This window comes from Cuculus canorus, chromosome 24 (genome assembly GCF_017976375.1).
Source record: "Cuculus canorus isolate bCucCan1 chromosome 24, bCucCan1.pri, whole genome shotgun sequence".
NCBI lineage: Eukaryota > Metazoa > Chordata > Aves > Cuculiformes > Cuculidae > Cuculus > Cuculus canorus.
Window position 1 is genome coordinate 7,145,369 of NC_071424.1, and position 11,650 is coordinate 7,157,018.

At 52.5% G+C, this 11,650-nt stretch overlaps 1 protein-coding gene across 2 annotated transcripts in view; it reads right to left on the reverse strand.

Annotated features, from left to right (window-relative positions):
- Positions 1-8,290, reverse strand: part of KDM5B (lysine demethylase 5B) — a 58,824-nt gene extending 50,534 nt beyond the window's left edge. Inside the window, exon 1 of one of the 2 annotated variants that reach the window (XM_054087530.1) lies at positions 8,087-8,290. In XM_054087530.1, coding sequence (XP_053943505.1) covers positions 8,087-8,224 — 138 coding nt within the window. In that variant the 5' untranslated portion in view covers positions 8,225-8,290. Of the gene's footprint in view, positions 1-4,201; positions 4,253-8,086 lie in introns of those variants that run through there. The other variant, XM_054087529.1, reaches the window with a different exon arrangement.
- Between the last annotated feature and the right edge of the window lie 3,360 nt (positions 8,291-11,650).

The following is an 11,650-nucleotide window of genomic DNA, read 5'->3' on the forward strand; positions in this document are numbered from 1 at the left end:
AGCGGCAATCTCTCCCATGCCAGACACAACAAAAGATATCACTTTCATTATTTTGCTAGACAGTATCTCATAGTAAGATGCAAAAGAATATCTTGGCAATTCTTGCCAGAGAAACACGTATTCATTCAGTCAACTATAGCAATCCATTGCTTCCCAGGATGCCCACCCTGCGAGCGTGACCTACATTCTTTGTTCCCAGAGCTATGATCTTGCCTTTACAAAGGTGCGACACGACTGCTGCCACCGAGAGGGAGCAGACTTTGTGACTCAGGAGGTCCCTTTTAGTCTCACGGTTTCACAACTATGTTCAAAACACACTCAGAAGAAACTCAGACAGCAGAATCGATGCAAAGCAGATGAGTACCACCAGTGATCGCCCAGCAGTGTCAGTGGGTCATCCACAAAGCTCCCTCTTGCAAAGGAACTAATCCCCCTCTGACCCTGTTAGCAGGCTAATGTTAGTTGGTAGGCTCCAATCATCAGCTAACCTAGTTTGTGGTGACATGGTCCTTGCTTGGTCATTTCGAGTGCAGGAGACTTTTCCATTAAAAACAATAAAATACTTCTTGCTAAGAAGGAGCCCTGGGAGCAGGAACTGACCTTACGCACAGAACTCTTCAACAACACCAAGTCAGATGAGGCTTTGAGCCCCCTAATCCCGTGGAGTTTTCCCTAGCCATGGCAGTAGGGTGGAACTGGATGGGCTTCAAGGTCTCTTCCAGCCCAAATCATTTCATGATTCTATGAATTTCAAGCTTGGCAGAATATTTCTCATTTGAGACAAAACTGGGCTATGTTAGGTATTGCAGACTGGCAAAGGAGAACACATAACCACAAATCCTCACCATCTGAGAACTACAGCCAGAGATGAGTTTGCAGTAGGAATCACGTCTCTCTAGATCCCAGTGGTTTTTGTGCCAGCTCCAAGCTTGCAGAGAAATAAAAGCTCAGGTAAGCTGGAGAGGATTCTCAAGTGTCATGGCCAGCCGCTCCTTGGGACCTAAAGGAAGGGCATGGAAACTGTACCTCAGGTTTGAACACCAACACCAAAGAGGTAGCTGGGTTTACATACAGGAGATACCAGTCTTCTCTCCATGGAGGTGACTGCATGCCAGGAACAGATATGGAGGCTCTGAGAGCATCAGGCAAAAATAAGCAAGGTACCAGCAGCACTGCACAAGCAGCTGGAAATGTGTGAGGCATTGGGGTCAGCGAACCCAGGATCTCTGATTCACTGCAGAGGCGATGGCCTAGGCCATGAAGCAAAGCATCCACCAGTATGAGGGCCAGACTTGGCTGTCAGTGTCCAAGGGCACCACGGCCCTGGGAGCTGCTGCAATCTTCTCTCAGAAGAGTCCTTTGTAGAGGAACCTTTAGTCTGATCCTGCAGTATGTTCTCAGGGGATGTCCAGCTGGTGAGCAGCACAGACGACTGTTTCTGGAGCTCCCACCACAGCCCTTTGGAGACAGTCTGTGCCCTCTTCAGATCTGTAACCAACAGCTTTCAAATCTAAATTTTAATGCTAATGTAACTTGGATAAAGAAAAGACCTGAATTTAACAGCCAACCCAGAAGAGAATCAGATCAGCTATGGATGATGCTGCTGTCTTCATCATGAGCAGTCACAGAGCCTCAACTGCCCAGGGCTCTGCCTGTGCCCAGGGCTGCCCTGTGGTGTCCTCTGGCTTTTACAAACATGCAGCCTGGTCTCCTGAACAGAGGCACAGTGCTGCACCAGCAGCTCCTGGATATAACCCAGGGATCTGGGCTTAGGAGAAAGTGTGTCCTAATTGATAAACAGGCATAAATCAGTTCAATTCAATGACAGCTTTAGTTTCAATGGGGAGGAACAAGTAGTGTTTAGTTCAAAACTCTAATTTTGGCTTTGAGCTCACTGACACTGGCTGTCTCTAAAAAACATAAAACCTTCCCAACTCTGCTCCCACGATAGCCCCACATAGAAAGTTCCAGACTAAATTGTTTCATCTTAAGTTTTCAGCAAGCTTAACATGGTGTTTCAAACCCTTCACTGGAAGGGACTGCGCCAAAGAGAGGATATGGTCGTCATCCTTTAAGCACACATCCAGCATTTCTAGGGTGCAGAACCCGCACCACTGGTGACCGAAGCACTGTGCATGGTAGCTGCCCTCAGGGAAAGAACCTCCTTTTGTCATATTTTCAGAGGAGACCAGTAAAAAAAACTCCTCTGAATCTACCTAATTTCACAGTACAACCCCTGTACTGAACACAGCAAATTCTTTGTTTAAGGCGAAGACTTCCTTATGAGCTTCAGTGACCAATTATTTCTCTTCACGAGAAGTCGACGGCATGTGAATAAGAACCTCGGCACTAAAATATCTCTACTCCCCCAAAATACCCATTTTAGATCCTAAAGTGCCTGAAAGGGGCAAATGCACCACCCCCTACATTTTTTCCTGATGCTGACCCCCTTCACAGTGATAAACACTGGCCCTGAGATCCAGTCCAGGCAAACCTGGCTGGTGCTGAACATAAACCAACAGCCCAAACACCTCTCACCAAGCCTGGCAGACCAGACAGCACCTATGATCTTCTCCCCGTGAAGCGCCCTTACGTACTGTAATAGAGTTATTCCTCTGTTTTCTTTTTGATAAAATCAATGGGCTGAGCCTCTGGATGTTATCACACCCGAGGGATCTCAAGACAAACGTGGCAGATCTCTGCCCAAGCTCCGGTTCCAGCGGCAGAATGTTCACCAACTCCAGCACCAGGAGATTGCCACCACCCTTAACAAAGCTGCTCCAAAAGTGAATTGCTTTTAGTCCATAGTTTAATGAAGGTTTTTAGTTTGTTTCATGTTTTCTTCATCTCCATAAAAATGAAAATAAAGCAGGCAAGCAGCTGAAGGAGCAGCCTGAACAGATACTGTTCTAATCCATGTTGCTCCTCAAAACAGGTCCCTGGAGCAGCTGGCTCCGTTACTGGAGCCCAAGTCCGCCAGGTTTCACCACTCAAGCTTTGCTAAGCTGAAATCTTTCCAAATTCATTCTTTCCTGTACAGAACTTGACACTTCTCTGTACCCTCTCTGTCAAATCCTTTTAAAATCCTCCCCGAGTGCAGTATTCTGAAGGCAGGATTTTCTACCCTCATACTATCACAGAGGTAACATCATCCCATCATTTGCTGAGCAGCTCAAGAGCCGTGCACAGTGCCTCAGCCGAAGCATCTGTTTCCCCATGACACTGGTTGCACACGGACCCACAGGGGTTTTCTGCAGCTTTCCCTCCCCCAAGACTGACCTGTGCTTTTTCGTTCCCAAACGCAAAATCTCACATGAAATTCCACCGAAGTGATTGCTGTTCCGTAACATCCACTGTTTATCAGGCAACCGGGATCCCTCTGTAGCAATGAGCTCCCCGCTGGAAACCTGTGATCCATATGTGATAATTTCTTTTGTTCTTCTAGATTTCTAATGAAAATTGGATACCCTTGGCCTGAGGTCCTGAAAGGCCATTAGAAACAAATTCTTCATCACAAATTCTCATTAATAGTTGAAACAATTTGTGATCCCTTCAGCACAATGCCAATTTCGCACAATAACAATTATTGCAATTAGAATACTGAAACACACTCGATTCATTTATAGATCTCAGATCACGACAACACAACTGACTGAATCAAATACAGAGTCTCATAGAAAACAAGAAAACAGCTTGGCAATGCTGGTTTTCACACAATCATAGCCCATACTCTCGCCTTTCGAGTTCCTGTTGAGGACCGCACCAGCCATTGTTCTGCCCCAGAGCGAGATGCAGCAAACAACTCTTGCACCCATAAGGAATTTAAACCCACAAGGAACTGAATTTCTCCTGGCCTCTTGAAAGTTTCCCAGTATTCCAGAATTCACTGAAAAATGAGAGTCAAGAATTTAGAGAGCTCCAGTGTCAATTCCTGCAAGATTCCAGCTCTATCAACATATACTTTCTAACCTGAAAATGCTCAGTTTTATCAGGGCAGACTTAAGTTACTTGGAAGCATGAGCTGTACTTCTCCATACTCACATTATTTAAAGCAATGAAATTCAGCCTGAATTTTCTCAATTTTCATGTTTGGACATGGCAAAATGACAACATTGCCAGCATATTGTACAATGCTGTATATTTTGAAACAGCTGGATATGGTAAGTAAGGCTTAAGTAGTCGTTACTGGCTATTTCCTTACCTTAGCAAAGAGACTACAAAAGGAAGGAGCTGTCATCCCTTCTCAAGAAAGACTTGGAGCAGGAATGGTATCATATGCTCTACATTCTACCTTTTGTTCTTGAAGCTAGACTTGAAATTTGTTACGCTGCTCTCATTAGTTACCATTAAGCATCTACTTCAAATAACAATGATACCATTCTCAAGCAACACTTCATTTCATTCCTCCAAATGCTTCCAGTAACATGCAGACCTATTGTAAAATCTTCTAGCATGTAAGGCCACCGCTCGACATGCCAAGTTTTGGAATAAACCACCGTTCCAGATTCCCATTTAACTATAGAAATCCTAATAAAGGACATTTTCAGTCCACAGAAGAAAATTCTAACTACAACACAGCACACGATGGACTGCACACAAGCTGTACCCCATCCACATTTCTCCATCAGCTCAGCATCAAAGGAATCAAAGCATCCCTAATTTACAGAGCACGATAACTACCAGAAGCAACCATCGCTGATAAAGCCCTGATCCCATCTGAACACTTTGCTGCCGATGGACTGCCTGCTTACGCTCAACACTGTGGACAAAAAGCCTTTGCTTTGCTGCTCCATGTCCTACTAAACAGCAACAGTGAATGTGGTTATTGTTTCACCCTCTACAAGACAGTCATGGCTGTATCCCAGCATCACCCAAGTGAGAGCAAAACTAAGTCATCAGCGATGACTGGAACAAACTGAACTGGAACAAAGAGGAAGAAAGCTTCTTTTGAGTGCTCAACTGGAACCCACTATGCAAAAATTATACCTCCTGTGATATTCCTGGGCAATCTTTCATTCCACAAATGTGCAGCGATTACCCAGAACCCACTCTCTCCACCTAGATGTCTGCAGTACACCAGACGCCTCAACACCCCCCTCAGAACAGTTGACTGTCCTTGAAAACCACTGCACAAGAGGAGCCATCGCAGATGTGGCTGTCTCCAAGCAAAAAGATTACCCTGGTCCTTCAGAGAACAGGGAGCCTCCCTCTTCACGGTCTGGTGCTGAAACATCAACACCAGCCTCATTAGGAGTAAGGACTGTGTCATGATCCAACTGTTCAGTTAGAGTTGGGCACCACCAGTCTCATGCCACATTACTCCATACTGCAGTCCAGACCCGAAAACACAAATTCATCTGCTGATAAATATGTGGCAGAACTTAAGCTAAAAGAGTGCAAGCCCAGCAATCAAATTTTTAATTCCTCTTCCAGCACAGATCCTGACGGATCATGGTGACTTCTACCTGCTCACTGGCAGGAAACTGGACAAAGGACACAGGCAAAAGCTTCACTTGTATGCATGAAGACTTCAAACCTCAGCCATCACTAAACGACGCATTCAATTGGGAGACATACAGTTTCATGAAAATGCCGGTGTAGTTTGTGCCTTGTGGTATTATAAACCACTTAATTACACTGAAAAGAACAATAACTGAACAGCCATTGCATCTCCTGTTTTCAGGAGGAAGGCCAGGAACTACGTCAACTCCAAGGCTTTTTCAAGTCGATCTGGAAGAGCTCCCTCTATCCTCCAGGCTGGAGAACAGAGAGCCGTGCCTGCACAAGTCCTCCAAGTAATTATCCAGGGGCAATAAGAGCCATGGCAGCCGAGCTCCTGGCAGCCAGGCCCATTCTGCCATTGGGTGCTCAGCCCTCAGCAGCTCCAACTGTTTTCATCCTCCTTCCACACACGTTCAGTGAAACACACGATCATAAACACAGACAGACATCAGCTCTTGAGTGAGTGAGGATGAGAACATGCTGAAAATGCAGTTGTAATAAGTAATTAATCTCTTCGGAGACCTATTCATTTATGAGTCTCTAACAGATAATACGGCTTACAAGAAGCCTTTATTATAGGGGTTTGGTTTTTTTACACAAGCAGCCAAGAAACACAGATGAGATTTTTTTATAACAAGTCACAAAAGAAAAAACCTTCATAACAACTGTGCTCTGCTCACAGTTGCTGAAACACTGCTGGCAACATACAACCCAAAAGATAATCCTACTCGAAACTATTACTTTAGCTCAATGCTGACTATATAATGAAAGCCACTTCACCACCTTACTGATGTCTGCATCGGCTGCACTGCACGAGCAGGGGCAGTGGCATCTTCTAGATAGATATACATTCAAGAGTGTTCTTGTGTGTTAATACCACCCCAAACTGGGACTCTTCCTCCAGAGCACAGAAACATCTTCCTCTCTGATCTTCCTCTCTTTATCACCTAAAGCAGCAACACAGCCAGTTACTTCTATTTTAATTTGGAAGGGAAAGGATAGCTCCCAACAGGAGTCCCAGCAATGATCAAACACGAAACTGAGGAGCATGTGTTTCTGAACATTATTTCTTTGAACTCCAAGTCTCACTCGCAAAACTTCAGGCTGCAGAAATGTTTTGTCAGCTTCAGCTCTTGCTGGCTGTGATTTAAGGCACTGGGTCGCTGTTTGCTTTCTGGTTGTCGCTGCGAGGTTAACTACCTCGGCCGCACCGCCCTCCGTGCAGAGAAAGAGCGATTTGCTCAAAATAAAGGTGAACCGCACATGCTGGGGATCATATTTGTACTCTGCGCAGCCCCTCTCCTCAGCAGCGCGGTTGTTCACCCCTCTGAACGAACCCACAGCTATGACTCCACAAACAGGGGCTCCCGGACTTTGGCAGGGTCCCCCATCGAGCCGAGCTGACCAACAAAGGGCAACCCAAGCCAGTGCCCCAGTTCGGGGCTCCCCACACCACCAGCACTGGCTGTGCTGCCAGGCCTTGCTCGCCCCACTCTGCGTGCATTCTAAAATGGTGGCCATGGCTGCCTGGGATTCACCCGCAGGCCCGGGCAGGGCTGGGGGTGGCCAACCTAGGGCTGAGGAGCGCAGGGGACCCCCCACACGCACAATGGAGTGGAGCAGCGGGCAGGGACTGCTTGGGGCCCCCGTCATGGGGCAGGGACCCCCACCACAATGGGAGGAGCATCACCGGGCAGCGTGGGGTGTGGATCCCCCGCCATGGGGCAGGGACCCCCACCACAATGGGGGGAGCATCACCAGGCAGTGTGAAGTGTGGATCCCCCGCCATGGGGCAGGGACCCCCACCACAATGGGGGGAGCATCACCGGGCAGTGTGAGGTGTGGATCCCCCACCATGGGGCAGGGACCCCCACCACAATGGGGGGAGCGTCACCGGGCAGTGTGAGGTGTGGATCCCCCGCCATGGGGCAGGGACCCCCACCACAATGCGGTGAGCATCACCGGGCAGTGTGAGGTGTGGATCCTCCGCCATGGGGCAGGGACCCCCACCACAATGGGGGGAGCACCACCGGGCAGTGTGAGGTGTGGATCCCCCGCCACGGGGCAGGGACCCCACCACAATGGGAAGAGCCACACTGGGCAGTGCGGGGTCTGGACCCACACCCTCCAGTGGGGCAGGGACCCCCACCACAATGGGAGGAGCATCACCGGGCAGTGTGGGGTGTGGATCCACCGCCACGGGGCAGGGACCCCCACCACAATGGGGAGAGCAACACTGGGCAGTGTGGGGTCCGGACTCCCCTACCACGGGGCAGGGATTCACCCGCCACAATGAGGAGTGTGCAACTGGCCAGCGTGGGCTCTGGACCCCCCCGGTGGGGCAGGGACCCCTGCCACAACGGGCGGAGCAGCAACGGGCACTGCGGGGTCCGGCCCCCCTCCCACCACGGGGAGCAGCACCGGACAGAGCCACCGGCCCGGGGCGAGCAGGGCCAGGAGCGGCCCCAGCGCCGCTGCCTGGGTCTCCGGGGCCCGTCCCGGTCGCCCTCGCGGTCCCCGGGGGCAGCGGGGGGGCCGGGCCGCACACAAAGGCCGCTCCCGGCGGCGCCATGCGGGCACTCACCGGCGGCGGCCGCACCTTGCAGATCCCGGTCTGCTCGGCGATCGGGCGGATCTTGTGGATGAAGGCGAAGGGGTCGGCGAACTCCTCCCAGCTGGGCTCGAACACCGGGCACTCGGGCGGGGGCAGGAACTCGGCCATGGCCCGGCCGGGCCGCTCGCGCCGCACCGCTGTGCTCCTCCGCGGGGGGGGCCGCAGCGCCGCGGCCAAAGAGTCCGCCCCGGCCTCGGCGGAGGGGGGGGGGGGAGGGAGCGGCGGGCGCCCCGCCCCGCGCTTTGTGAGGGGGCGGCGGGGCAGCGGCTCGGGGGGCTGCGAGCGGCGCTGTCGCTGCCTCCACTCGCGGCTCCTCCCCTCGGCGCGGGTCCCCACCCGCGGAGCGATCGCGCGCCCCCCTCCCCCCCCGGCCCGCGGTTCTGTTTACATGCGCGTAGGGATCCGCACAGCTGACAGCGGCCGCTGGCCGGCGCTTCTTTTTTTAAAGAGCCTGTCCTCGCGCCGCCATTGGCCGTGGGTCCCGGGGGCGGCGCCGCGCGGACGCAGCGCCCGCTTTGTTCCGCGGCACTGGGGCGGGGGGAGCGGCTATTGTCCCCGCGACTCCCCGCACCGGCCACCGGGGGCTCCTGGGGGCGCTGCCCCCCGCGCCGCGGGCCGGATTCGGCGGCTGCCGAGGGGCGATCCGCCCCCACCGGGACTGGCTGGGGGGGGGGGGCTCTCTCGGGGCGATCCCGCCCCCGGTAACGGGGATGGGGGGACTGCCCCGTCTGGGTTCAGTGCCCCCTTTGCCCCCGGTAACCGGGATGGGGGGGGGGCTCGGTGCGATCCCCTCCGGTCACCGGGATGGGGGGCTCGGTGCGATCCCCTCCGGTAACCGGGATGGAGGGGGGGGGGGGGGGCTCGGTGCGATCCTCCTCGATAACCGGGATGGAGGTGGGGCCTCGGTGTGGGGCCCCCGGTAACGGGGATGGGGAGGGGGGTGTTTCTCCCCCGGCTCCAGGAGGGGTTCGGTGCGGGGCCCCTTTGGCCGCCGCTCACCGGGCACTGTCGTGTCTGCGTCTCTGTCCCCGCCCCCCCCGGAGCCGCACGTACCGCACGCGCCGCAGCGGGGTCAGCGCAGCCCCGCGGGGTTCGGGGGTCCTGGAGCGTTATAGAGTGCTTTGGGCTGGAAAGCCCATCCAGTTCCACCCTCTGCCATGGGCAGGGACACCTCCCACTGGCTCAGGGGCTCCAAGCCCCATCCAACCTGGCCTGGAACCCCTCCAGGGATGGGGCAGCCACCAGTGCTCTGGACAACCTGGGCCAGGGCCTCCCCGCCCTCAGGAAAACATTTCTCCCTGAGATCTCACCGCAATCTCCTCTCTTTCAGCTGAAGTTTGGACTGAAGCTCTGAAAAGGCTTACTTGTTGAGGAATGCAGGAAAGCCAAATCTCCCCGGCTCCCCCAGGGACTTTGAGCAGTCGAGGGCCGTTGTGCTTGGCCAGAGCAGCAGGAACCCTATTGCCCCCATTCCCTTTTGCTCCATGTTCCCAACCCTCTCCACACACAATCCTTGCAGGAAGGACAAGCTGGCATCAGCCTGGACTTGTCATGGGAATCAATAAAAATGACACCAAGCAGTCAATGCCAGTGTAAAACAAGGTGCCTTATGCTTTTCCTCACTTAGAAGTGGGGAGTAAAGGTGGAAACATCTCTTGTGAGGTGGGTTTGTTCAGACAGTGGCACAGGGAAGGCTCCTCCACCCTGAGCCATCTTGGAAGCCTCCTGGCAGCAAACCCATAAGCGATGCAGAGCAGAGCAGGACCAAAGCATCACGGGGTGCAGCCACCTCCAGCCCAGCCGAAAGCTTGGAGAGCAGAACCTTGTTTTGTCCTGTCCCACACAGTAAGGGCTGGAGAGCAGGACCCCACTTTGTCCTGTGCCACAGGGCGAGGGCTGGAGAGCAGGATCCCACTTTGTCCTGTGCCACAGGGCAAGGGCTGGAGAGCAGGACCCCACTTTGTCCTGTGCCACAGGGCAAGGGCTGGAGAGCAGGACCCCACTTTGTCCTGTGCCACAGGGCGAGGGCTCAGAAGCCATGCTCAGCCAGGGAAGGGACCGAGTCTGAGCCAGACACTGGTGTCAACACCAAGAGCTGAGCTCCTTTGCAAGTCTTGACCTTGCAGGGACAGGCTGGTGCCAGGAGTCCCCCCTGCTCAGGCTTTGGGGCACCAGCCAGGCTTGGGTTTGCAGAGCCCCGGGGAGACCTCGGCCGTCAGGAGCATCTCAGATTTCCATGAACTCTGGGAAGAGGCTCCTGCTGTTTCCATTGCTGAATTTTATCTACAGCTGACAGGAGTGAGCCCTCTTCCTTGGACATAAGCAACATCAAGTTTAGACAGAAATCTTAAACCGTAAATGTAAAACACACAGTATCTTGTTTATATTTTCATTTTACATCCAGGGAACCTCCAGAACAAGTCACCTAATACCACAATCAGGAGAGAAAACTAAGCTGTAAATCACTTTCCAACAGCTGCTCTGCATCACATCAGAACCCCAGAGGCTCTGGCAGAGAGGAGAGCACTTCCAGCAATGCTACTTACGTGACTTTGGGTCCAAGAGTTTCCCCAAGAGCTTCAAGGATGCTTAAACACCAGTGGTTTCTGATGTGCGGTAAACAGTCTTTTTAGTAATGACCCCCTGAAGACCTGTTCTGTCAGAGCAGGAAGGACGGTGTTTAGCAGGACCATTTCTGCTGACGCAGTCACAAGGGCCTCTTGTGGGGCCCTAATGGAAAACCACTCCAGACACAGGTTCTTTACCTGGGAAATTATGATGGAGGAGAAAAAGCACTTGCTACAAAGATCTAAAGATGAGCAAAGCAGGGAGATTAAGAGATGACCCAAGGATAAAAAGCAGGTGCCTTGAAGGGAGGGCAGGGTGGCTTAGGTCTGGATAGAATGGAGATTTGAGGTAAGCAGAAAGCCCTGGAGGGTCTGTATACCCCATCGGGCATCTTAGCTGGTAGCAAGGTGGAAAGACAAGTAAAGTAAATGCTTCATCAACACAGATGTGTACTCTTGCATGCTGCCTTCTCCTGAATCCTCCTTCTGCTGCGACATCTGCAGTGTTGGTTGTCTGAGGGGATTAACATGGCACAGCACTGCCTGGCTTAGAAATCAACGGCTCTGGATTCTGGGATGAATTCCCCAAGAATTATAAAAGCACAAAGTGCAGAAAGGAAAGCAGATTTCACTCAGCTGAAATGAGAATGCAGACATTCCTTCTTCATGGTTCAGTTGGTTCTCATTAATTAAACCTTTATTAAACAGGCTTTTTTGAAGCCTTCATTTGTGTTCCCAGTGAGCAGAACTCACCCTTTGGCTGCAGTTCAGTTTTATACCCGAGGCAGAGCGGCTGCTGTCCTGGCAGGGACCTAGCAGGGCAACCAAGAAGGGATCAGGGTGGCCCAAGGTGAGGAGTGTTGAGGCTCCTGGCTGAAGCCGAGTACCCTCCACTAGGTCAGGGATTTTTCCTTGGCAGGTTCTCTGCCCTCACCCAGCTGGGGCTCTGAACAGAGCGCCTGTCCAA